This window comes from Branchiostoma floridae, chromosome 2 (assembly GCF_000003815.2).
Source record: "Branchiostoma floridae strain S238N-H82 chromosome 2, Bfl_VNyyK, whole genome shotgun sequence".
Taxonomy (NCBI): domain Eukaryota; kingdom Metazoa; phylum Chordata; class Leptocardii; order Amphioxiformes; family Branchiostomatidae; genus Branchiostoma; species Branchiostoma floridae.
This window is the reverse complement of record NC_049980.1, coordinates 16,754,668-16,781,144: the sequence shown is the minus strand read 5'-3', so window position 1 is coordinate 16,781,144 and position 26,477 is coordinate 16,754,668. Positions and strand designations below refer to the sequence as shown.

At 43.3% G+C, this 26,477-nt stretch overlaps 2 protein-coding genes and 2 long non-coding RNA genes across 5 annotated transcripts in view; 2 read left to right on the top strand and 2 right to left on the bottom strand.

Annotated features, from left to right (window-relative positions):
• The window catches only part of LOC118405264, a 2,085-nt gene extending 1,452 nt beyond the window's left edge, over positions 1-633 (bottom strand). The window contains exon 1 of the long non-coding RNA XR_004829866.1: positions 551-633. This is a non-coding gene — a long non-coding RNA (uncharacterized LOC118405264). The remainder of the gene's footprint in view (positions 1-550) is intronic.
• LOC118405238 (dual oxidase 1-like) overlaps positions 1-23,764 on the top strand; it is a 28,142-nt gene extending 4,378 nt beyond the window's left edge. Inside the window, exons 4-34 of one of the 2 annotated variants that reach the window (XM_035804625.1) lie at positions 619-812; positions 1,169-1,373; positions 4,183-4,349; positions 4,783-4,843; positions 5,161-5,257; positions 5,477-5,534; positions 5,632-5,731; positions 6,265-6,437; positions 6,795-6,973; positions 7,253-7,371; positions 7,879-8,016; positions 8,602-8,709; positions 9,429-9,631; positions 10,074-10,259; positions 12,869-12,958; positions 13,349-13,484; positions 14,099-14,192; positions 14,395-14,567; positions 15,211-15,448; positions 15,788-16,002; positions 16,252-16,414; positions 16,703-16,770; positions 17,109-17,211; positions 17,441-17,490; positions 17,709-17,869; positions 20,213-20,333; positions 20,747-20,973; positions 21,180-21,338; positions 21,687-21,842; positions 22,151-22,279; positions 22,677-23,764. In XM_035804625.1, the coding sequence (XP_035660518.1) occupies positions 619-812; positions 1,169-1,373; positions 4,183-4,349; positions 4,783-4,843; positions 5,161-5,257; positions 5,477-5,534; positions 5,632-5,731; positions 6,265-6,437; positions 6,795-6,973; positions 7,253-7,371; positions 7,879-8,016; positions 8,602-8,709; positions 9,429-9,631; positions 10,074-10,259; positions 12,869-12,958; positions 13,349-13,484; positions 14,099-14,192; positions 14,395-14,567; positions 15,211-15,448; positions 15,788-16,002; positions 16,252-16,414; positions 16,703-16,770; positions 17,109-17,211; positions 17,441-17,490; positions 17,709-17,869; positions 20,213-20,333; positions 20,747-20,973; positions 21,180-21,338; positions 21,687-21,842; positions 22,151-22,279; positions 22,677-22,799 (4,394 nt within the window). In that variant the 3' untranslated portion in view covers positions 22,800-23,764. The remainder of the gene's footprint in view (positions 1-618; positions 813-1,168; positions 1,374-4,182; positions 4,350-4,782; positions 4,844-5,160; positions 5,258-5,476; positions 5,535-5,631; positions 5,732-6,264; positions 6,438-6,794; positions 6,974-7,252; positions 7,372-7,878; positions 8,017-8,601; positions 8,710-9,428; positions 9,632-10,073; positions 10,260-12,868; positions 12,959-13,348; positions 13,485-14,098; positions 14,193-14,394; positions 14,568-15,210; positions 15,449-15,787; positions 16,003-16,251; positions 16,415-16,702; positions 16,771-17,108; positions 17,212-17,440; positions 17,491-17,708; positions 17,870-20,212; positions 20,334-20,746; positions 20,974-21,179; positions 21,339-21,686; positions 21,843-22,150; positions 22,280-22,676) is intronic. The other variant, XM_035804634.1, reaches the window with a different exon arrangement.
• On the bottom strand, positions 15,903-17,142 carry LOC118405268. The gene is made up of 3 exons (XR_004829867.1): positions 17,065-17,142; positions 16,233-16,445; positions 15,903-16,014 (listed from the first exon to the last, which is right to left on the bottom strand). It is a non-coding gene; the product is annotated as an uncharacterized LOC118405268 (long non-coding RNA).
• Positions 23,765-24,160: 396 nt separating the features above from the next.
• LOC118432273 (AAC-rich mRNA clone AAC4 protein-like) lies at positions 24,161-26,429 on the top strand. Its single transcript, XM_035843812.1, has 4 exons — positions 24,161-24,580; positions 24,936-25,073; positions 25,334-25,459; positions 25,862-26,429. The coding sequence occupies exons 1-4, from the start codon at positions 24,359-24,361 to the stop codon at positions 26,144-26,146; spliced, it is 771 nt and encodes a 256-aa protein (XP_035699705.1). The 5' UTR covers positions 24,161-24,358; the 3' UTR covers positions 26,147-26,429.
• The last annotated feature ends 48 nt before the right edge of the window (positions 26,430-26,477 follow it).

The window sequence follows — 26,477 nt, the reverse complement described above, 5'->3', positions numbered from 1 at the left end:
CGTTTTTCACGACCCGACCTAAATCAGAGTTATCGCCCACACCAAAACGACCGTTTAGGTGGGTTCACACATATATTCAAGTCCATATGAGGTCCGTATGGAATTCTAAGCCTCTACAAGGCTCCACATGCCACTGGAAAGGTACTAGAAATTGGACAAATATAGACAGATAAAATGACAACGGAGTCAGCTGATCGCAAACCATACTCATGGGACAACTTACTCCTCTAGCATCTTATGTGTCTATATTTCTCTAATTTCTACTATTTTACAGCGGCCTGTGGTGCCTGGTAGAGGCTAAGAATTTCATACGAACCTCATACAGACTTGACTGTATACGCACGTGTGAACCCGGCATTAGGTCAACGTACGTACGTTTGTGTCTCAATTGCACACTTCCAGACGTATGAGGAAGTAATGTTAAGAGATTAATTACAAATTGGCTTACGTGCTCAAGTTCACGTATAGAGATTGTAGTTCCAAAGGTTAGTTGATAAGAGCCATGAGTATTAATCAACCTAAGTAATAAATGTCAAAACAAAGATTTAACCTGTCAGCAGTAGCCCACGCCCTTTGTGACATGTTAATCCATCTCCTACTCAAAACGTATTCCCGTAGGTCAGCATGTTGTGGATGACATTTCGGACGTTCGCGGCATCGCCTGCCCCACAGAGTACAGCAACATAGCCCTGCAACCTGGCGACCCGCTCTACAACTCCGCGGAGTCCGACCGTACCACAAAGATCATGCCCTTTCAAAGGGCTGTCTACAAATCTGGGACGGGAACATCTGCCAATAATCCTCGGCAACAGGTGATGCATCATGCTTCCTGCGTCTTAAACAGCAAAATCGGATGCTTAGATGCACATCATATTCAATATGAATAAAAAATCTGTTCTAACAAGCATTTACGTTACACCTGAACCTCTTACCGAAGAAAGCGTTTTTTCGTGACCAAGCAAAATTTTCCATGGCAACACTGCATAAATGTATAGCATGGTCGGCATGGATGAACTTCACAAATGAAAATGTACCTTGTTCAGAGACAATCAATATTGGCCTTGTAATTAAATTGATTTACTTAAGATGATGTTCTTTATTTTCAGATATCACACTCTTTAATTGACATGTGTTGATGATAGGCTTGGTATCCTTGATGTCTTCACAGGTCAATGCAGCAACGTCCTGGCTCGACGGCAGCGCCATCTATGGGGTATCAGAGGCATGGCAAGACAGGTTGCGTGCTTTCACCAACGGGAGCCTGCGAACAAGCCATGGTGGGAAGCTGCCAGACATGAATGTCATGGGCCTCCCCATGCAGAACCTACCGTCTCCCAAGAACCAGAAAATTCACAAGCCGAACAACCTTTACGGTAAGACGATGGGGTTGGCACACAGAGAAAGCTATGTTTTCTTGCTTGAAAATCAGTAGCTTGTTGACATCCCATAGCAACTGCGCTGATACTGTGATAAAAGTTAACGTTATCTAATCATAGATACACCAGAAAATCATACACTATCAGCCTAAAAACACGTCTGAAAACTACACATCTCTTAGTTTTTCCATCCCGTGTGTTGAACAGACCTGTTACTGTGTTACTAATGTTTGGAAACACAGAGATTGTTGAACAACGCTTCGACATCCGGGATCTTAATGTCCCGACATGCCCCACGATGGCCTTACATGCACCTCGCTTGTGTCATTATCCTTCAACAACCTCCAACAGCCTTGGCCTTCTTTACTCCGTCATGAGCCACGCGGTTATCCATGTTCATTGAACTCATTCATTCGGCGTTTATCGTTCCATTATCGGGAAAACAGCGCCTCTGGGCTAACGCTGTTCGCTGATATGAATATAGTGAGTGTTTGTCTGGTTTAAAATCAACCACTATGGACTATGGGCCTCAGCCAAATGCTTTGCAAAAGCTTTTAAGTGGTAGAGCATCAATCATAGCTGAAAGGTAGATCTCTATAGAAAGGTTACTGATCAGTGGCTTATGTGTCTTTTCACATAGCTGCAATGCCGTTTTCGTTTCAAGCCCCTCAGCTAACGTGTAACTTTGCCTAGATCTCCCGTGTGGCAGAAACATTGTTTTGGAAAAAAATATTGTGCACATGGGGGAGTGGTACACCTTTCCTTACGCAAGAACAACCATATGCATGTACAAAAGTATATGTTAATCTATGTTATTTTCCGACGCCTTCGGTCACGTTTGTCTAGTCTCTCAAGGGTACAGAAATGCATCAACATACAACGCCAACCATCACCATCTCTCACACAGTCCTGCACATAATCAGAAGTCTGTTCACACATGTCATCGCACTGCCTCCCGAATACTGATTCCACATCTACTGAGGAGGCGGTAACCGTGAAATTACTCCGTTTACTGCCATACCCCGTGTAGCATGTACTTCAGATGCAAATCTGTTATATTTGCATTCAAGAATCGTTGATGTTTCGTAAGAACCTTACCCGTACAGAATCTACACAAAGTGTTCTTGTCGTATTGTCAGTCTATTTTCTTATGACACACTGAGTGGTAAAAAGAATTGATGTGCGATAGTGGTCATAGACATAGACTTTAAAAAGCGATCGATATTTAGCTGCAGCGGTAATCCCGCAGTGTGGGTCACCTGGGATAAATTGAGCGTGTATCTAGCTCGCTTCGTGGAAACATTTCATGGCACAAACAACACGTTGAACATTAATAGTCACCTGGGATAAATTGAGCGTGTATCTAGCTCGCTTCGTGGAAACATTTCATGGCACAAACAAAACGTTGAACATTGATATGGCGCAAAGCCAGCTTCTGGAAAGCCCAGGGGTAGACTTCCTTAAATCTTTTGGTTTAGGTACTAAAACATGTTCAAGGCAACCTAGACATTTGTAATGAGAGTAAAGCTGTGGATATCAGAATACAGGCAATCCTGGATTAAGCAAAGGACTGAGAGAAAAATGGTTACTAAAGACAGGTGGTTGCTCCGGACAGGGTGGAGTTGACTATGTAAAAATGGACGGGGCTGTTTCAATGTGGCCTGTGACTGTAGGCGGTTGTCTGCAAAAGGTACGACCAGGTTTGACTGTACTTTCAAAGACACACCTATCACCCACAGTCCTTTGCGAGGTCATTGCCCCACAGTGCAAGTGAACAGTAGCGAGGGAGGCAACATCCTCCAAGGACCGCGAGTTACCTTTAGAAAGGTGATTGTCCTGCTTATGCATGTTGTACGTGTAAATGACGGTCAATAACCTCAATTTGGGGCACTGGCTCATGCAAGGCAGATATATCCACGTGATCATCTTGCACCCCAGCAGAGAGGCATGTGGTCGACCTGCTCATGACGCATGTGCATTGAGCTGTAGCGCATTGCCTTCTAGGCTTTCAAGGCAGGTCGTTGAACTGTAATGTGGCACAAAATTCCTGGAAATCGATGCCGTACCAAGAAGCTGCGAGTTTGATTGACGTGCATTAAGGACGGCAATGCGCCATTCTGACCACATCACCCGGCGGGGAGCGGCTGGTGTAGAGATGCAAGCGTTTAATGGAGAAACTGTTTTGGTCGCGTACTTGAACGGAAATCTGCATCTATGTAGCCGGTTTTGCCGCCCTTTGGCGTAATACATCAGCTTAGGTAAAGCGCCTGTATAAGATTGGAGCAGGATTCGCACATAAATGTGGGTATCACGCACCGCCTATGATCAGGAATATGAATATGCTAATGGTCCACTAAATCACTGCAATGAATCACTTCATGGAACTGAAGTGTTAACAGTCTCCAGTCCGTGACCAGTCACTTCAACCAAACTGAACATATGGGAAGGTTTTTAAGAATAAAAAGAAAAAGAAAAAATCGCGTTTCAAGAGCCACCTGCCGGACAATTTTACTCCCGTGTATTTTTGTAATCAGTTGGTGGGTTTGCTCCGGTCCGGGGTTCTGCAATTGGCTTTTGAATGCTAGGCACGTAGAGACACTATCATGAATTTGGTCAAAGGTACCAGAAACGTACCAGAAAGGTGGCAGAAACTGAAGTAGGCCAAGGTTTTCAATACGCGCCTCGGTGCTTTATCCATAGTGAACGTAAGACTTGCGATTGTTGAAGATGAACCTACGCGAGAAAAGCCTTTGAAAGTAAAAAAAGTAAATTCACAAAAGAAAACTTGTACCTTTACACCTTGCAGCCCTTGGGAACGTGCGAGGGAACGAGAACCCGTTCCTGTTGGCGGTGAGTGCCGTGTGGACCCGCTGGCACAACCACTGGGCACACCGTCTCCACACGGACCACCCGGAATGGACAGACGACCAGGTGTTCCAGCAGGCAAAACGATGGGTGGTGGCCACCTACCAGGTAACACCCCAACATAGTTCTGTACTCGTAGGTCATAAGCCTCTTTCTTCATCATATTCTCATTTTTTCTGTATTGGAGACATAAACACATTCCAAAGACAAAGTAATTGTGCACTCTAGTTTACAAACCTTATGTTGACTCCGCCGCTTAACATGAATCCCAAGGACGACCGAATACTAAATTGATACCAAATACAAGAATGCATTCACTGTATTGCTAAAAGAAGTAAAACAATGCACTGTTGACGAACTTGATAACAAGAAAAAAAGTTGAGTATTAGGCATATAGAACATCTTTGTTTGAATACAACCACTGCATTAAATCACACATTATCAGTTATAGAATGTCTGACGGAAACATGTATGTGTCATACATGCACACATAGATATAACTGTCATATGCATATTCTCACAAGGCTTACATTTTCTTCAGAACATCGTTTTATATGAATGGCTTCCAGCTTTTATCAACGACACCGTGGAAGAATACTCAGGTAAGACAAGCAAAGTGTAGCATTTCATACAAGCATAGCCAGTTTTTATTCTATGTCAGAGTCTAGGAAGCAAACTTTCAAATTACTGCTTGCTGTAGTGCGGGAACTTCTTTTATGTGATGTCAAAGAATCAGAAAAGTAGAACCTGGCAAACAATAATGGAGTGATTGTTATGAGTCAAGACACATACAAGATCACGCCAGCGAGGGCAACTCTATTGTAATCCAATGTAACTCAATGAGACTCATTTCTATTACAAGTGCTGATCAGGAAGTACCGAACATAGGTGATGGATATATCCTTGTATGTTTTGGAAGGGTACAACCGGTTCGTGGACCCGGCTCCGTCTAACGTGTTCACGGCTGCAGCCATGCGGTATGGCCACTCCATGGTGCCGTCAGCTGTGTTCAAACGGTGAGGATCCACAAGTCATTAATTTTCTATTACCCTGCACCTGGTGATTAGGTCTTCCAAACTTCAAATGACAGGCTCATGTAAAACGGTCAAAAGGGAACTTGCTCACTTCATTTTTTCTTATCTAAAAGACTTACACATAACTTATCACCTGCAAAAAGTGGCATAACTATTCAGGCCTTATAGAGAAGACTAACCTGCATGAATTTTACTTTCCAGAAACTCCTCAGGACACGCGATGCCCATTCGCACGTGTAACACCTATTGGAGCGCTGAGGTAAGCTATGCAGTTCTACAAGTTCGAGTCCTAATTGCCGTGCAACTTTTTTTAAGACAACGAACATATTTGTCCTCTATTCTTCTCAACCTCACAGGACGTGATCCAGACTGATGAGGACGTGGACGGCCTTTTGTCAGGAATGGCTGGTCAGATCGCAGACGGTGGGAGGAGCATCGTGTCAGAGGACTTGCAAGGTAAAATGTCGAAAACACGCGAACACCTCCGGGCCCGTATAAACAGCCCTTTCCGGCCAACTTTGGGCGGGCCGCTTTAAGTGCGATTCAATCAGGCTACTCATCTGTCGTAAGTTCTCAAACTATTTCACAAAACATCGGCGGTATCAATTACAATACTTATTCCGATAATTCCGATTCCGATAATTTTCATGTTTTCGTGATTTTTGACAAAAGACTCGTCGAAAAAACACGAATATTCCAGGCTTGCTGATACAGCCGGAAGCTAACGGTTCATCTAACCATCTGCTCATTGTGCTTCACCATGACAATAGAGGATATTTTGAGATAGGTGTCACCGTGGCCACGTCTATCAAAACACAACAAAACATTCAAACAAATAACCAATATAAAAATTGGAACAAAAGAATGAACAATTCAATTCAATGAACATAGTTCTCAGTAGCATAACACGTGGGACTGGAAAAAAGTACTTTGCCAAAAAAGCTGAAGCTCTCAATCTGAAAAATGTTGATGTCTTTAATTTCCTCCAGGGTTCCTTTATGGGCCTCTGACGTTCTCCCGACGAGACCTGGTGGCCATGGACATCCAGCGGGGGCGGGACCACGGTCTTCCCGACTACAACACGGCCTGCAGGCAGTACGGGCTCGCACCGCTGCACAACTGGACGGACATCAAGGTCATGAACCAGAAAATATCCGACGAGGTTTGTACCTACTACTTGATTGTTGTGCACAAGGAAGTTGCACTTGGCGAAGTGTGTACTAACTTTTTTATCAATGAAAAACTCAAGTAGGTCTGTTGGTCGCTTTTATTGAGGCATGAGAGAAGAGGTAATGATTAGACAAAGTGATATGACAAAGATACAGTGTACATAACAAAGCCATAGATATATAGTCGCCATCTAATATGATCGTAGTCAAATGGTTTGCTCTTGACGGGCTTTGGGCTTATGTGTCATGCGTTATATCCTTATATCTTCAACTTGGAAATTGTTGACTCTGCACAACTTGCAATATGAATGTCAACCAGACTAATTCGGTAAAACTCCGTCCACTCACAGATGGTGTCCGAGCTCAGCGACCTGTACGGCTCCGTGGACAAACTGGACGTGTGGGTGGGAGGGATGTTGGCGGGAGCTGGCGCAGGCAGGCCGGGAATGCTCTACAAGACCATCATGAAGCAACAGTTCTTACGTCTTCGGGATGCTGACCGCTTCTGGTTCGAAAACACACAAACAAGGTGAGTCTCAGTAGTGATGGTTCGCTGTACCCGCTGTCATGGATTTTCACTCTCCTTTCGCCTTTTCTTCTTCAACAGCTATGTGCTTTAGCATTCAATACTTTGTAGCTGTCATTGTACATGTACCTTTGTAAGAAACGGACTTTGTGCGTCTGTTTAAGGCCCGGAAGTGATTTCAAGCCACTAAGCCACCTAAACCCTTATCACCCACTCGACCTGTGCCAGTTTTCTTGTGTCCTTCAATGCTGTACTAGTGGTCATTTGTTTTTGGTTTTGCAGTGGCTTCACCGAAGACGAGCTGAATACTATTCGCGGCATCAACTTCAAAGATATCCTCAGTCGAGTGACAGATGTGCCATCCGCACAGCTTCAGGATGACGTCTTCGTCTGGAAGAACGGTGAGTCGGTAGTTTCGAGGACAACCCACTACGTAGCCGGGGCAGCAGCCAAGCGGCGGTTAAGTATATTTTACTCGTGATGAGAACTACACGCTACTTGGACAATCTATGTTCTCCACCAATAGTGATGATTTTGATGATGATGCTTTTATTCATAAAAAGGACCTCGCAGGCTTGGGAGGATCGAGTTACACCCTCTTTATATAAGGTTTACGTAAATGTTGAATGAAACTAGACACAATTTAAAAAATAACGTTACTAGAGGATTAATTGAAATATTCAGAATATCAGCTGATTGTTAGATACATTACGGCTGAAACTTCGTCATCGCCATTTATGTGATAGCGAAGAATAGAATGCATCAGTTTAGTACATTTTGATGTCTCTCAATCACCTTCCTCAGAGCTTCTAACTGGCGTTCTGATTATTTACAGGAGAATGCATCAGTGCTACATGTACACTTTCATACATATGACTAGTGCTTCACATGTACTTTTTTTCACAAAGACGGTAACGGCTCTCCTCTTGAGGTGGACCCTTCGGACTTAGAGCCGTGCACCGGTCAGACGACTTTCAGCTACTTTGACAACGTCGACTGGGTCACGTTTGGCGTCACGGTCATCGTCCTGTGCCTGTTTCCTCTCGGTGGGTTTTCTCTTTACCTTCGCCAGTAGATGTTGTTATGGGGTGCAGTGTGTTTGTTGACGTCTGCCTGTCATTTTATCTATGAACAGTGTAACTGGAGACGTTGTGGACGAATCGTTATGATATCTGGTGTGTTGGCTGATGCCAGCAAAATGAAGAAATAATACGATTTTAGGCTATCTGTTGGGTTTTACTGTTGTTGAAAGAGGATATCTCGTCTTCTACTAGACATGCTTTATACATGTATATATGAATATATCGTCGTGATTGTTGGTTTTTAGATAGTTCTTGTCTTCGGGAAGAGGTGACATAAGTGACAGGGCATTTCACCTGCAGACAGGATCAATGTACTTTCGTGAATTGACCTGTAGGTAATTTTTGATGAAGACTAACGTAATGACATGATAATTATGCAAACTAAGACTTACTTCCTCATGATTAACATAGCATTGACACCTTGAACGTATCTCTTGGGATCACCGCTCGGTCAGATAGAGTGTGTGTATGTTGGTGATGTTATTGTGTTGCATTAGTTGGGTAGTAACTGTTGGAATTAATTTTTGAACTCATCAATCGCGTTTTTAGGTTGCGTTTTCGTCATCATGGTGGCAGCCTGGAGAAACGAACTTCGGACAGAGAGGCGACTGCAGACTCCGAAGAAAAAACTAGATCTCCCTTCTAACGCTTACCAGGGTGGGTGCATATTCTTACTACATGATAGCTTATGCATATACAAGGTGGCTTGGACAAGCCTTCGTTGAAGATCTGATTGATAATGTCATGAATATCGTGATGATGATTACGTCATTTATTGGTCAATTCACGAATCTTTGGTCAATTGACTAGCTGATTGACAGGGGATAATTTTACAAAATCGCATTAAATCAGAAGACAAAAGAAAATAATAACATAATAATAACATAACATAATCTTAAACAAATCCAACATAGAACAATGAACACATCGCAGACGTCATGTTCAGCCCAATCGACATTGGTTGAAAGTCATTGACTATCGTGATTCGCAATAGTCGCACGATATGTTCTGCACACACTGTACGACAAGATCATGCGTACATAGACAGGGCCGTCGCAGCGTCGTATATGTACTAAGGCCCCCTTTCCACTATACGGCGATCTCTGAGCGACCGCATGGAAACCAAAATTGGATTTGTGTAAGTTTAAATACAAACACTTCAGATAATGATTGGAATAGATCTGTTATGCAAGGTTTAAAAGTATGATTAAACGAAAGACCGCAAAACATACAAAACGTAAAAAAGACAATGTTCTTTATTTGTGAAATTCGTTGAGTGATCTGTCAAATCTTTGGTCTCTCAGTGGTCGCAGCTGAGTGGGGTTGTTGTAACGTACTGTACCAATTAGTACATAATAATGCCTCCTTTTGTGTAGCAACGGAATGGCAGGGAAGGAGGCTTCCCACCAGACAAGTTGTGGTGACCCTGCAGAGTCCGTCCCTGATAGAGGTCAGGGATACAAGAGACGCCGTCTTTCGTCTAGTCAACATCGCCAAGATCGCCCGAGGGATCATCACTGTCTCCAGGGACAGGGGCTGCAAGTTCCTGTCCATCCACATCCCAAGGGAATATGATCTGGTATAATGACTTTAGTAGATTTGTCATTTGACAAGGAGAGCAATACAACGTTATTATTGTATAGTCATTGGAAATGAAGAAGTCCTAAATATCGATCCTCTTAGTCAGTGTTGACTATAGACAATCACCCATGCTTGACCATTCTCCTACGAAGACCCTAGTCCGTGGCCCTCACAATGTACCTTGGGGAGGCTTTGCAAAACCGGACTGAGGTCTCCAGTTTTATTGGCGTGGCCACCAAACAGCTGGCAGCCAATCAGAGAATTGTCTCAATGTTTCCTTCAGGCAAAGCCGATTCCCTGATTGGTTAACGTTTGATCACAGACCATGTCCACAAAATGGATACCACATCCCGGTTAAGTAGAGCCTCTCAGAGGCCGCGGGAGAGTCTCCGCAAACCAGAGTTGTTCTTTATGAGCATTGAACAATGCGCTCCATACAGGTTCTGAAGTTCTCCAGCCACCACGAGCGGGAGACGTTCCTGGCGGACCTGAAGCAGTTCCTGACCGCCCAGCAGGTTCCCGTGGAGCTGCAGGAGGTGGAGCTGGGCCAGCTGCAGAAACAAGCTGTCACTATAGAGGACAGACAGAAGACCCTGGAGGACTTTTTCTGCAGTGTTTTTCTACAGGTATGCCACTTACATTGTATAGAAACACTAACGTGGGTTTTAAGAGGAATTATTGACGTCATGGCTAGAGCTCTGGCAGCAAGAAATTCACAAAAACAATCTAAAAACGTTTTGACAGATCGTCGACTTCGTGTTGTTTTTGCTGCCGTGCGATATGGTATAGAATGGGTGTTGCTATCACTTTTATCACTGCATGCGTTTATTGGTAGCTGCCTTCCTTCGACACGTCAAAATACAGGTGGGACAAACTTCTTCTCAGGGCTTTTCACAAGGGCCAATGTCTAACACTGGCAAAGGGCCACTGTTTAACACTGGCATATTCAGCATGAGCTCAAGATGGCGTAGATACGCCTGCACTTGATGTTGATCTAATAGAGGCATTAGGTCGTCCCAGAAGAGGCGCAGGCTGCGCCTAAGTATCTAATTTATGTGCCCTAGGCACGCACTTTGGACACAATAAAGATATATGTTACAATAAGGATTTTGAAAACAACTTTACAAAGATGAAAAAACTATGCAATGTATGGAAAAGTAGAAATCTTATCATTATAGGCAGAATTTTAATTATCAAGACACTAGGTATCTCCAAGCTTGTTTATAATTGTTCAGTTTTACATGCACCACCAACCTTTATAAAACAAGTAAATGATGATATATTTCAATATGTGTGGCAAACAAACCTACCAAGGTTAAAATGAAATCTCTGATTGGAAAAATATCCCAAGGAGGACTAAAGATGGTAAACTTTGTCATCAAGAATAAAGCAATAAAGGCAACATGGGTAAGACGGCTTATTACAGACCCACTAAGCAGTGGAAAAAGAAAGTCTCTTCTCAAAATGGGGAGGTTTCTTATTATTCAAATGTGATTTTTCATGTATACTGCTAGACTTGTCCAACCTACCATTGTTACGTTCTATAAAGATGTCATATCCTCTTGGGAAGACGTAATACAGTATGAACCACTCTCACACAGACAGATCTGTTCTCAAATTATATGGAATAATAGATACATTGTAACTGGAACATCATCTGTATACTATAAAACATGGGCTAACGCAGGCATTATATATTTCAATGATTTGTTAAAAAACGATGGAACCTTTTATAGTATAACTGATCTACACAACACATATGGTATAGAAATCAATCCATGTCATGTATTAAAATACAACTCACTCAAAACAGCCATGCCACAGAAATGGAAAGAAGTAGTTAAAAAGGATAGAAGAAAATGTAATCCTGAAAACATCATACATTATAAGATAGACCCTATACCCTCACATGTAAGCAAATATATGATATTCTGATACAGAAACAATTTGTATCACCAGGTCAAGATAACAACATTATACAAAAAATAGGAAGTGGTAACATTGAAAATGCTTATACCAATGCCTTTGTTGTAACAAAAGACACAAAATTACAATGTTTTCAGTATAAGATTCTACACCGGTATCTTGCGACAAACAACTGGCTACAAAACGTTAACATCAAACAAAGCAACAAATGCAATAACTGTAATAAAGAACACACTATTGAGCATATTTTTGTATATTGTAATGAAGTTGTACTTTTCTGGAAACACTTTTGTACATGGTGGGAAATCAAAACACAGCAAGATCTGAACATAGATGAGAACTTAATTATATATGAAATATCTGAAACATATAGAGACAACAAGCTTTTACATTGTATCCTTATTGCCAAATATGTAATTTACACCTGTTTTTTGAAAGATTTGAAACCAAACTTGAAATACTTTAAAGCTATAATTGCCAATATGCCAATGATAGATATCCCTTAGATACACCTGTTAAGTCAATCACAGACCAATGATCAACGCTTGTTACCCCTCTCTCTCCCTCACCCAGTTTTGTTATACCTCATGTTAATGTTTTTTTATTCCATTGTGCTCCAATGATGTGTATGTATGTGCTATTGTGTATTATGCTGAAATATTGAATAAGGTTTTTAAAAAAATCTAATTTACGTTGTCTTTTTCAGTCAAACTCCGTTGATGTCGAGGTATGCAATTGTAACTTACTTGGGTAATGGCACTCTGGTGTAATGGTTGTTGACCATTATCTGTTATAAAACTATCATGGGACAGCGGCTGAATATGTAAAAAGGGTTTTAGAAATAAAAAAAACGATCCGGCGCCACTAGTGTTACATTAAGTCTGCAGCTATCTTGGTGGCGGGCTGTTGAGTACAATATGGTCCAGGCAGGTCCAAAGGAAATAGCTGCATAAGTGGAGAAGGTATCAAATAATGCAATGCACTCAACTACACTCAACTACTCATGTCAGCACAGTACAGTCGCATTTGCCATAGGTCGTGTCCGGTTTCGATGTCATAGAAGTTTCAAGCAGACAGTGATCCAAGGCAACCCCTTTCCCTATCAAGAAAGCTGGTTTTTGCACGACACGTGGACGGTCATCCGAAGAATGTCCTTATATTGCTATCGAATGACGATCGTACGACAAATGTGACCGGCTCTTACGCCTGATGCCGTGTCTCAGATATCATGTAACGTTGATGTTGTGTATTCCAGAGCCACAAAAATGTGCTATGTATTAAACAGGTAATTTTGGGTACGTGTCCGCAGGCACTGAGCAGCTCCCGTGCCGTCGATGACTGGGTGGTGCAGCCCGAGAAGTGGAAGGCCAAGAGCGCGCTGGACTGTGAGCTGACTAAGGTAATTGTCTGGCTAGCTATAGTTGAAGCCCTTAAGAACTTCAGAAGACACCATCCCTTGTATATGTAACATGCATATTGCAAATGGTGAGCTAAATACAAGACTTCATTTGCCATCATCTGGCACCAAAGAATGGTCAAAACGCCATTTGAAATTAACTACTTACCAAACACACACTTCAACGATTTATGATAAGAGTTGCTAACTCGTTACGAATTTGGCAGTACATTATGTACGTTCCTTTCATATATGTAAGAAAGCAGACACCATAACGTACTCATGTTACACTGATAAAATTTAAAGTTGTTTAAAACAAATCGCCAGATAATCACATAAAAGACATAGATATAGAAGTAATGACATTCTGTATGGTGGCTGTTTTTTGTTCAGGTGGAGTTTGCTGAGGCCATGTCCCTCCGTCCGGACTCTCAGTTTGTGGTGCAGATGTTCAACCTTGTCGACAAGGACAAGAACGGCTACATCTCCTTCCGGGAATTCTTAGATCTGGTCGTCATCTTCTCCAAGGGTATGACCTTCACAATAAACCATTTCCAAAAAAACGACTCGAACGTCCAAGTTCACAGTAAAATGCCTTATCACTGAGCGAGTCATCCTGGGCACAGAATTAGATAAACGCAAGTAGAAGGGGCCTGTCCTTGGTGCTGAAGCAATGCCATGTGCTTTACGTGTATTATATCATGGTTATTTAATCGCTGTGAGCAAGAGTGATATTAGTTTCCCTCAGTTTGACAAAGTATAGATAAATAAAATGCAAGAAGAATGGGCCTGTCCTTGGTGCTGAAGTAAAGTCACGTGTTTTACATCGGTTATTTCATGGTTATCTAATCGCTCTGAGCAAAAGTGATATACATGTCGATCATTTTGACAAAATAAAATAGCGATTCAGTTGTTAAGCAATTCAACTAAGCTCTGAAGATATAGTGGCAGGCGTTCCATATTAAGGAAGACAGCGCATGAAATGTTTCCTTATGAATAACGTCAAGGTGGAGGCTATTGACAGGATGTTCCCGCCAACAATACTTTTGCATTAGTAACAAGGTGTTCCTTCCATGAGTTTAGATCTCATGTAGTATCAGTTAGGGTAGGAGTTTTTACATATGACACTTATATCTACTACAGGAACCATGGAAGACAAGCTCCGCGTCATGTTCGACATGTACGACCAGACCGGGAATGGCTATCTGAGCAGGAAGGAACTAACGAACATGCTGGGGTGAGTGGATGTTAGTCTTTGAACATTTTCACATTCTGAATACAATACGCAAAATCGTGTCTGAAATAATATCATGCTGTCTAAAACTTATCACGCGTTTGTCCTTGCTATGTTTACTAGCCAGTGACGAAGGAAACGTTTTGGACATGCACGTAACGTCTATTTTCTTAGCTTTATTAAGACTTTGTTATCGTCTCCACAGATCCTTGATGGAGCTGGTGAGTAACAACACCACAGGTCGGATAGAAGACTTGGTGGAGTCGATGTTCGCGGAGGCGGGAATGGAAGGCGAGCAGGACATGAGCTTCGACAAGTTCGTGTCGATGATGCAGGATCACAAGGAGGAGCTGAACCAGGCACGGCTCAACATAGCGGGTACTCACAGCATTTGTAAGGTCGTCTTATAGAGTTAAACTTTCGGAACCAGACACAGCTGAACATAGCGGGTACTCACAGCATTTGTAAGGTTATCTCATAGAGCTAAACTTTCGTAACCAGGTACGGACGAACATAGCTGATTCTCACAGCGTTTGGAAGGCCATCTCATAGAGCTAAACTTTCGGAACCATTATGTGCTGCATGGATATTCTCATTAGATTGCTTTGTATAACACTTGCGTCTAGAATAAATACGCACACGTTAGGTGTTACAGATAGGCAGTTTAGTGTTATATAACCGCCTGATGCCGTTCCCCGTGCCTGTGAAGCTGGTGTGTTACGCAGAAGGGTCGGGTCGTCTTACCGACAATACAGATATAATCAAGATACGTATTACTGTGTACGGAAACGCGCTGCATCATTGAGCAGCAACACAACATCATCATCATCCGGGCGTGCTGGTTGCACGAATGGCCATAACTCTCTTCCTCCATCCTTCCCTATCCTCCATAGCCTTGGGCAGTTCTTCAGCCGAGCAGCTAGTGTCTTCACAAAGAACAAACACAACATTGGCTCCTATTACCTTACAACACGCTGTCATCCTTATCGATATCAGTAATCCTACTCTGTCTCAAATGTAGGAAGTGACTGGACGACTCTTCGTCCCACCCGAACCAGCGTTCCAAAGGAAAGTGGAAGGCGGCGAAGTTCCTCCATGCTTCCGAAAGGACCCTGGCGGCTGAGGAGGGCTAGTGCACCCGTGGTGTCCAGTGGCGACGTAGTCTCTGCCACCCGACGGAAGACGTCTCCAAAGCTGGAGCCCATCCCCTCTGTACCTTGTGCTGCCAACACGACAGATAGTGACAACGTCTTTACCAGGTGTGTCCCATACTCATAACAGGTAGATAGATGGCACATCTGCACGAACCTTGTCCAGAATTGTTTCCTTTCCTGTGTTATAAATGCGGATAGAAACACTAATATCACATTCTTGTTTTCTGGAACTTAAGAGTTGGAGACTTCTTCAATTCTCTTTAACCTTATACCGTTGGTAGTTGTGAATGTCTGGGATATGTCCATGTGTCCACTGCTATGCGAGATATATGAATATCCTAAAGCAGGCCAAGAGACCAACACGAGCCCGCTGCCTGTGCAGATGAAAGATGGCCGACAGTAGACATATATTATGCTCAACACTGTATTTTCTTACCATCAAAGTGACGCCGTGACTGCTCCCAACGGCAAGCGCAGGTCGACCGGCCGTTCGTCCTCAGACATCAAGGTACAGCTTCTGAGAGAGACATACCCCGCCAGCGCCTACCAGAGGAAGATGCAGGCCTTCAAACGATGGGTGGAGAACAAGAGGCTGCAGCTCCTCTACCTCATCTTCTACTTCGCCATCACATTCGCCTTGTTCGTAGAGAGAGCGTACCGTAAGCAGCTTCCTGTAAGATAAGGAAAATTTGTAATCTTGTCGTTCTGCTGGTCTGTTGTAACATTTAGAACAATCAACAAACTAGTATTAGACAATGAGAGAGGGGGAGAGAGAAAGAGTGTGTATATCTGTCTCTGTCTGTACGTATATGTGTCTATTTGTGTGCATTCCACAGACAGAGCAGGTGACATCATTTGAAATTGTGGAAAATGACATGATGCTCATTACAGATCTTTACTATCCACAGATTACGCGGTTGAAGCGGAGGACTTCGGGATCCGCCAGCTGACCCAGTACGGCATCATCGCGAGCCGAGGCGCGGCCGCCTCCATGTCCTTCTCCTTCAGTCTGCTATTGCTCACCATGTGCAGGAACAGTCTCACCAAACTACGCGAGACTTTCCTCAACAGGTGCGAGACTTGGATCTGTTACACCATAGACCTGTGTCGGAAGTAATCAATAAAAAATAAAAGTTTACTGCAAATTCTAGCCCGTGGGCTAATTGCAGGTAACATGAGAGATTCAGACAGAGTACAAAATAATATAAAAATGTCTACTACTCTAGTCTAAAACTAGTAAAAGCTAACTCTAGGTCCTGGGCTATTGGGTTCGACTCCTTTTTCGAAGACAGTGGAAGACGAAAGATTTTCTATTATGTGTATTTTTATTGATCTATTTGACTATCACTTGTTACATAGGTACATCCCCTTTGACTATGCCGTGGACTTCCATAAGATCGTTGCCATCACGGCGCTTGTATTCACCAGTAAGTAATCGGCACACCTGTGATACATTAGCTTATGCATTATTTGATGTCATTTGCAAAATCGGATGTATGCTTCAAAATCCTGTTATAATATTCTCAAGTGTTGACAATATACTTAGTCTAGTAGTAAAAGTTAGATCATTCGGGGTACCACAGTGGTTGTTTCCAGTCAAAAATCAAACGCCTTACATGTATACCCTTAAGTAGTTGCAAAAAGATAACAGCTATCGTTTACACAGTACAGTAAGAAATACACTCACAACACATCAAGTATCTATTGTTGTGTCCACGTACCTGATCTGTTTTTCCTACTGAGAAATTTGCTTTTCCTTGCACAGTTATCCATACCCTTGGTCACCTGGTCAACGTGTATCACTTTGCCGTGCATCCCCTCAACCACCTGGTCTGTCTCTTCCCGTCTCTCAGGACGCTCGATAATGGGTACGTGCTGACACCAGCTGACAACACCGTAGTGTTACTGGGAATAAGCAGACATGGTCGTCTCCCTCATGAAGTACTAGCGGTGTTGGCCGAACTGTGGTGTAAATTTTGTTTGTGTTGTCATGTCCATGACACAATGGCAGAAATGCGCATGCAGCAAACTATGACTTCGTCACTTTAGAAATGCGTAGATCTGAGATTGTACCTAATTCGTTTTCTCTTTTCTCAGATCTGACCAACCACCGAAGTGGTACTGGTGGGCATTTCAGACAATGGCAGGTAGGATTATTCTCCAAGCAGACGTTTCGCTGAGGCTTGTTTTGGGATTATTTTTAGGCATTTTTTTGGCTTTCTGTTTGTCAGTTTTTGTCGGCCAGGCAACATGGCCGAGAAGTTAGACTAGTCTTATATTTCCCATGATATCCGTAAACTTCTTGTGACTTGACTTGTAATTGGGTTTTGTGACGGTTACGTTAAACACATACATTGATATCCAGGTGTGACCGGCGTTCTGTTGCTACTCGTGGTGTCTATCATCTACGTGTTCGCCACGGGGTACGCCCGCAGGAGGGCCTTCAGCGCCTTTTGGGCCACTCACCAGCTGTACATCGTCATGTTCATTCTCACCGTCCTGCACGGCAGCGGTCGGCTTATCCAGGTACAAGTTGTGATAATCTGCCCCAGGCGCGGTTTTAGGGGGGGGGGGGGGGGGCGCACCCGGCGCGCGCCCCCCCTTTGGCTGGACCCAAAAAAAAATTCAGCTGGACCACCAAAAAAAAGGAATTCCACAAAGAAATCCAGAAAATCAGCGAAAGTTGCAGCGGAGCGGCGACAATACAAAGCCGCTAACCAACAATGCCAAGGCGCACTCCTCCCGCTTTTACTTCCTCATTGCGTCGGTCTTTGCGGGCATAGCCAGAATGTTCCGTAACCAGAACGTTGGCAATACTCCCACCCTCCTTCGGAACTCGCTTATGTTCCATCTGACTCTAATATTGTTATTATATTTGTTATTTTGGTACCCTATTAGCCCATGTGGACTGAGCGACGCAAGATACAATATTAAACATTCATTCATTCATACTGTGACGGTAAATGTCAGGAGTAAAAATGTGTCAAACTTACGATATGTCTCCGCTAAGGGACTTGACGTTATTTACCGGGGGGAGGGCTGATGCAAAATGGGTCAGGTAAAAAAACGGCGATCTTTTCCACTACACATGTACGATATTTACACAAAAGAAACTAAATTAATGTTCTACTTGGAAGAGACTTGGGTACATTTTAGCGATATCGTGACGAAAACCGCTTCAATACTGCTGTAATCATTCCAAAACGGGAGTTATTTCGGCCAACCAACAAACTTGCCGAAAAATTTTCGCGCCATCATATGCATGATTACGTCATATGCACGCAGCAGAAATATGTCACGAAAGTAAACATCGTAATGTTTTATCCCGTTGCCGTCCGTGAACCATTCCGTCTACAAAGAACCGATGCACACAGGATTGATATTGATACCAATTTTAGTTGCTATAGTCTTCGTAAACTTCGTGCGAACATGGAATTACACGACAGAGGCGGCTGCAGCAAATTTCTTATGGGGAGGGCGAACTATATTAACGTAATCCTAGGGGGTCCGGGGCATGCTCTCCCGGGAAAATTTGGAAATCTTGACTATCTGAAACGATCTTTCCTAACTTTTGATGGACAAATTTGCTGGCAGACTAAGCCAAGTTAAACAGCCTTTCTAGTAGGGTTTTTAGCTTATATTATTAAGGGCGACGACGCCCCCAACGTATTTTCACGATTTCGAGCGCACGAGCTGTCGCAAGGTAGGTCTGGAGAAAAATGTTGAAATTTGAACCCTCTGAAACAGGATTTTCTGCACTTTGAGGGATAAACTTTGCTGGTAGACTATGCTAAATGTAATGACATTTCTGTCAGGGGAAAATATTTTTGATGGCGACGAGCGCCAGAGCGTCGTGGGCGCCGGACACGTCCAGAAAAAAATTGAAATCTTGACCACCTGAAACTCCATTTCCTGCATTTCAGGGGCACATTTTGCTTGTATTTCTAAGGCCAATTAGGCAATTTTTTTTCAATAGCCCTCCCCCCGGCTCAAGACATGTTTCGATGGCCGTTCCCCCAGGCCAAAAATATGATTGTTTAATGTGAGATTGCTAACTATCAGTGTTCGTTCGTTTATTATATTTGTTCAGCCCTAAAAGTCAGTGTTGATTCGTTGGGTATTTTTGCACAGAAATAGCTCTAAAATGCACCAGAGAGCCTCTTTATTTTAAAAAGTTCTCGGGGGAGGCCCCCAAACCCCCCCAACGAGAGGGGCTCTCGTGCTCTCCCCCCGCGCAGCTACGCTGCGCATTCGTGGCCTTCGGCCACGACCTGACATGCAACAGCATATGCACCCCCCCCCTTTGCAAAATCCTGGATCCGCCCCTGTGCGCTATCATGCGTTGAGAAATAGACATGGTGAACATGCCTAACATAACCTGCTCACCGCCAAGCCACAGAGATGGAATAAATCGAGAGCACATGATACAGACCTCATACAGTCACCATGCTGACGAAAAGGCCAGGCAATCATGATGCAATCAGCTGTTAAAGTAAAATGATAGTTCGATTAACTTTGTGACTTGACGGCTGATGTTACCATGTTCTTATTCGTAACATGGGATCACACAGTATCACGTCATTTCTTGCATTATTGAATGAATGAATGGATGAAAGATATTTATTAGAGTGTCGTGTGTTTACAAACGCCCAGCCCGCGTGGACTTATAAGACACATCAACAAATAGTACAAATGAACAGAGGGTAATACATGTACAACGTAAGTGAACATAGGCAACACAATCAGTAGTTGCTAGACAAACTTAGGTAACAGAACAGAGATGTCCTAACATATTCCCAGACATAAATCAAAATTATCATTATATGTATTATCGTTATTTCTTCTCCCCTATCCCCCTCTCACATGCAGAACCCGAGCTTCCACCTGTACCTGATTGGCCCGGCCATCATCTTTACTCTAGACAAGTTGGTGAGCATCAGTCACAGGCGGCAGCTGGTAGACATCGTCAAGACGGAACTCTTGCCTTCAGGTACAAAATGTAGTACTAGTATCTTCATGAAACTTTCCGTCTGTCTCATCTCAACCGTATCAACTACAGAGGTTCTTTTCTATTTATGAGTTTTAACTCAACTATGGACCAAGCGGGTACAGTGGTCGCCTAGCATTCGGCAGGACGTGAGGTCGATTCACGAGCTGGTCATACCAAAAACTGTAAAACTGGTTTATACTACATTCTTTGCTCACCACTTAGCTTTTTGGAAAGATCCTGACAGTTCAACACATACCACTACCAGTGAACTAGCCCCCCTGCTGTAGTGACTGCACAAAGTTGTGTGGCCCAAGGGCTATTAAGATATATATTAAAACTGAAATGGGCGCAACCCTATGCACTATCTGCACCACTTCCTTACCTAACGTAACTCAACTGTTCCTCACACACAGATGTGACCAACATCCAGTTCAAACGTCCAGACGATTTTGAGTACAAGTCCGGTCAGTGGGTGCGCATAGCCTGTCCGGAACAAGGTCCGAACGAGTACCATCCCATGACGCTGACCTCCGCCCCGCACGAGAACACCCTGAGTGTCCATGTGCGAGCGGTCGGACCCTGGACTGCCCAGCTGCGCCGGACATACGACCCGGAAGACTTCTCTAACGGGACCCAAAAGGTGAGAACACAGGACTAGTTTCAGATAGCACTAGAAAGGAACAAGACTGCTTTCCTGAATGGCTGAAATTTCAGATAATGGCAACCCACACCAGGGGTATGGAGCAAGTGTCTCATTTCTGGTCATTATTTGGGGGACGAGACTTAGTTGTCATTGCTATGTGAAGCAGTGTATTCTATTTTTCACTTTCGGTGCAAACCGGTTAGCTCTTCCTGGACGGGCCGTTCGGAGAGGGTCACCAGGACTGGTACAAGTACAAGATCGCCGTGTTGGTGGGCGGAGGGATAGGCATCACGCCCTTCGCCTCCATTCTGAAAGACGTGGCCTACCTGTCTTCAACTGGCGCCAACATGAATTGCAAGAAGGTAGGATAAGGGAAAGTCTTTAGACGTGGGTTTGGTAGGAAGTGCAGGTCAGGGGTGGCAAAAGTGGTCATTATATCAGACTTGACAGTCCATGTCATCGTGTCAATGGAAGAGGCTACTTACTTGCTTACGGGGAGGTATTGTTTTTGGTCTGTTTGTCAGTGTTTTCGCTGTCATGTTTTCCATATGCTAGTCGCGTTCAGCTTGGAGTGACAGGAAGTGGGGTATAATGCATGATTGCTGAACTACAATTAAACAAGCCATACGCGTCTCAGTATTCAGGCGAGTCGTGAGATCTTTGAACTGTTGTTGTTCATGTTCCTTTTCTAATGTTTTGGTGGCGGTTAGGTGTACTTCCTGTGGGTGACGCGGACCCAGCGCCATTTTGAGTGGTTCATCGACATCATCCGTGAGGTGGAGGAGCAGGACCGGCGCGGGCTGGTGGCCGTGCACATCTTCATCACACAGTTCTTCGAGAAGTTCGATGTACGAACAACTATGCTGGTGAGGGAACTTTTTAATCAGTAGTTTAACACTCAGTTGACAAAAGCTATTTTATCGATCTAAATGTGAAGAAACAATGGTACTAGTGTCCCAGGCGTAGTTCGTATTTTTGGCAACGCCTCAAGGACGGAACCGATATGTTTTATTTGTTTTGTTGATAAACAGTTAAGATCAATCATAACGATGCTTCTTATCTTCAAGTTAAAGTTATGAGTTACAATAAGGCGTTCTATCATTCCTTGCTAGATCGTTAGTATTAGACAGTTTGGGCATATCATTTTAATTTTCTGACTCCATCTCCCCGACAGTACATCTACGAGCGTCACTTCCAGCGGCTGTCAGGACGGAGCCTGTTTACCGGCCTGCGGGCCACCACTCACTTCGGCCGGCCGGAGTTCGTCAGCCTGCTGGACTCCATCCAGCACCAGAACCCGGAGGTAACTACATTTCTGTGCGGGGCAGAAGTTTGGCATCCTCTCATCTTTAGATCTTCTGGTGTTAGAAAAAAACGAATTTACTCGGCTTAGTTGTGACAAAATCTTTTCAGTCATCCTAGGTCTGTTCAGTTCGACGATTGACCATTTTCCAGTGAAGTAATGGTCATGATTAGCGATTCAACGCAGCAATAAACTTCGGTAGCTAATCAGTCTTAAGAGACGTAATCATTCGGTACCATTAAGGTACAAGCTAAGCATTCAATGGACAGTTTTCTTTACGTAACCAGTGCTATCAAATAGAGTCTACAAACACCAAAAAAGTTGTTTCGCACGGTTATTTCATTGGGAATGGAAAATGATATATATGAAATAGAATTTCTATTCCTTGTTCCCACAGGTAAAAAAGATCGGCGTTTTCAGCTGTGGTCCTCCTGGAATGACCAGGAATGTCGAAGACGCATGCGCACAACTGAACAAGAAAGACCTGGCACACTATGTCTCCTACTACGAGAATTTCTGATCTACTTTTCACCGTCTGAGAGCTTAAAGTGCTTTCTCATGTCGGCTATGTTTGTCGTCAGTTTCTGCGTTTTGCGCTAAACCGAACGTAGGGAAACTGGTGTATCCCTACACCATTGGCGCTTGTTTGCTTTGCAGATTTTAAAAGAGGTTGTTTTTGTGTGCCTTGTGTGTGTTTAGGGTACAAGGCGTATACAAAACTGTAGTGTCATTTGCAAAGAAAATGTAACAGCACAGTCGAGTCGTGTGCTGGAACGACTATTATATAGTACTTCAAGCTAAAAACATTGCGTGACAAACATTTGTAAATGCACTCTTGGCTGAACTAATGCGTTGTTTATAAGACCAATATTATTTTGTGAATGGACAAGAATCCAATTTTAAACTTAACGCTTTAATTAGTTGGTTGTTTAGTAGTCTTTATTTAGCAAACAATTCTCATGTGTCTACATACCGTATTACCAACGTCCCATCATGGGTAATGCAGAGATATTGTGTGTGCGTGAAAAAAACAATTCATTGACAGGAAATTGTTGATTTCTTGTGTGTGATAACAATGAAAAATGTAAAAAGAACATTAGAATTGAGTATATACGTGGTTCCTTTGAACACGATGACCGTCTGGAAATGTTCATCTCTGAATATCTCAATTGTATTGATTTTTAGTATGTTATCATATTGCATTTTCCAGTCCTGTAATATATTTTGTCTTTGTTAATAATTAACTGATCATGTTTATCTTGCAGTCCATTGATCTGTATTAGACTTTTTTTATAGCTTTGTTCCGTTAATTCACCTGATTGATATTATCATAATATAGTGTTGATTAATTGTTAGGTTTGAAGGAGGAGGACTTAGCATGCACAAGCCTTTTAAGCTTTTGGTCTCCTTCTGCATTTTAGAAAGTACATCTCTTCACGTCTCTGTTTATGCTTCCGTTGTGCGTATAGATAAATAAATGAAATGAAATGAAACGTCATGTGTGTCCCAGATAAATATTTTGAATTGTGTTCTCGCCACCTACATCGGCTACATATAGGGGAGAGAAGCAGAACTCCGAGCTCCGGATAGAAGCCGAGGACACAGTACTAGTTAGTACGCATCTGGGAGTTGTCTGCGCCACAAACGAAGGATTCGAAGAGGGTCAAAGTTACTTTGTCTTTCTGGCTTATCTTGTCATTTGCGCACCTCAGCAGGGTAAAAGAAATGTTTGAATCAACGTAATCAATGTTAATGTTTGGCGCCGCCGGTTTAGCGCATAACAGTAGCTGCAGTATCGTGTTTCCTGCAAGATGTCGCAGTTGCAACGCCCAGGACGTCATACTCCAAAAATAGCACATGACGTAAAGCAGCGTCAAAGGAGTATAAAATCTGCCAGCGTTGCATCACACTCAGTAACAGAGACACGACGAACGACATCAACATGAGATAGTCAAGGCGTGTTATCATTTTCAGGAAAAATGACTGCTCGTCAAGTAAACGGGAGAAGAACACGACGGTCTAGGTGCGGAAATCACATCGGGAAGCCTCCCACCCAGCCACCGCCGGGTCCAGAGCGGGATGACGGTCGCTAGCACCGCGTCCCAGACCCGGAAGTTGGGGTCTCCTCAGCGGCCCTCAAAGTCTAACCGTAAGCGTTCTAACAGATCAAGACTCTACAACAACAAGAGAACAAGGTGGATAAAACAACGGGACGACTCTCCGCCGTACGGAGTCGGCCTGTGTACACAAAACTTCAGCGTCAGGCTCAAGCACTATACAACCTTCCACTTTGAACGCCAGGTAAGGGTAGAGAATGAAGTCACTGCGTGCGCTCAGTGACCCTTATCAGTGATGATACTTTTCTTGTTACTTTCAACGCTTGTCTTGCATACTATAATATACGATTGATTGGTTTCTTTTCGCAGCCGTGGTCATGAATTTCTCTGACCTGTCCCTTTTGACGACTATATCGTTTACTTCAGACAAATAATAGTTTTAACGTAACGCCACCGTCTAGCTACATACAGGTTATATGCATGATGCAACAACAGGGAAGCCCACTGTCATCGTCAACACGAATGAAATGATTTCTGTTACGGATCATTACCGATGTGTGTCATGTGTCCCGCTCACCCCGTGATGTTGCTGTCCTCAGGTTAAGGAGAGACAGAGTGCAGGGCTGACCTATGTGGAGCTGGCGGCCCACAGGAGAGTGGAGGACATGCACCTGTCTGCAGCGGCCGCTAGGATTAACGCCTGCCCGAACGCGGGAGGAAACTCCGTCTACTCAGAGGTAGAAATTGTGACATTATCTCCAAGCAGGTCGTAGTTGGTCGATATGTATACAATCAGGTCTCTTCTTTGACCTTGGAATTGACCTTGATATACAAAGTTAACATCCGTTTTACCATACTTTTTTCTCTATTTTTTCAAACTTCTCTTTTTGCAACAGATGGAAATTGATGCATGAGCAAATGTCATCCCTTATAATCGAACCAAAATGGCTTAATATGCTAGTATTTTTCTTACAACATGTCCTGTACCCCTATGTAGGTGTTGTCCTGTGAGCTGCTGTACCGCCTGTTTGGAGCCCAGCTGTTGAAGACAGAAATGGAAGTCACATACTTCCCGCAGGGCGGGGCACTCACAGACTACACCTGCCAGCTGTTTGGAGTACAGGTGAGTTGATGACATTATATACATTTCTTTTGTAAAGTGAGCACGTTGCGGTATGGATGCAAAAGACAAACATTCCATTTCTGTGACATTCACAATGTACACCACATTTGTACCACAAAAATAATTTAGGTACAGGTCCAAAGAACAGGAACATCAATGTCCTGGTACTGTACCTGAATAGACTTACACTAAAGTATGCAACTTTTGGACTCTGCAGAAGATACATGAAGTCTAAATAAACATGCTGTGAGCTGTCGCTGTCATTATTAAAAACCACTGGTTATCCCGTCAATTGTTTGTACAGGTACAGACCCGGACTTGTACCTAAATCTTTGTACCAGTATCTGTACCAGATCTTCCTTTAGTACACAGCCCTAGTCTAAACTTTTCTCTCCTTCCCAGGTAGGTGTGTCAGTTACAAGGGCAATGAAGTTCAGAGGCGAGTTTGATCGCGAGGATGCAGAGAAACTACTGATGAAGAAACTGACAGGGGTCATCAATGCAACACAGAACACCATGGAATCATGGGACAAGCAGATCCTACACGTGTGGACGCCCAGCAAACACGTGGCGCAAGTCGTCATGGCAACATACCACACCCTACCCACACACATCAAGGCTAACACCGTCGTGTTGCTTACTGTTGTGCAGGGCAACATATCACGTGAAGTTTTCCAGAATAGATGACGATACCAGTTATACCCATGGAAGGGATTCAATTATATCTAGTCAAGAACACAGTTTCAAAAACATGATCTCCTAGCTTACCAATACTGGCGCACTGTAACCATTCTGACCAGATCAAAGTGAAAGACTATTGTAGGATAGAAACATGTCATTTTGTCTTAATAATGTGTGGCTGTTCTATGTGTTACTGTATGTATTCTATATAAACTGTAAATATTGTTATTGCCCATATCCCAGCAAATCTTCACCCAGCAGATCATGTTGTAATATTTATATCAAGTTTTTGTAAATCAATGTAGTAAAGATAAAAAAGAAATGGCTAGCAGTATCA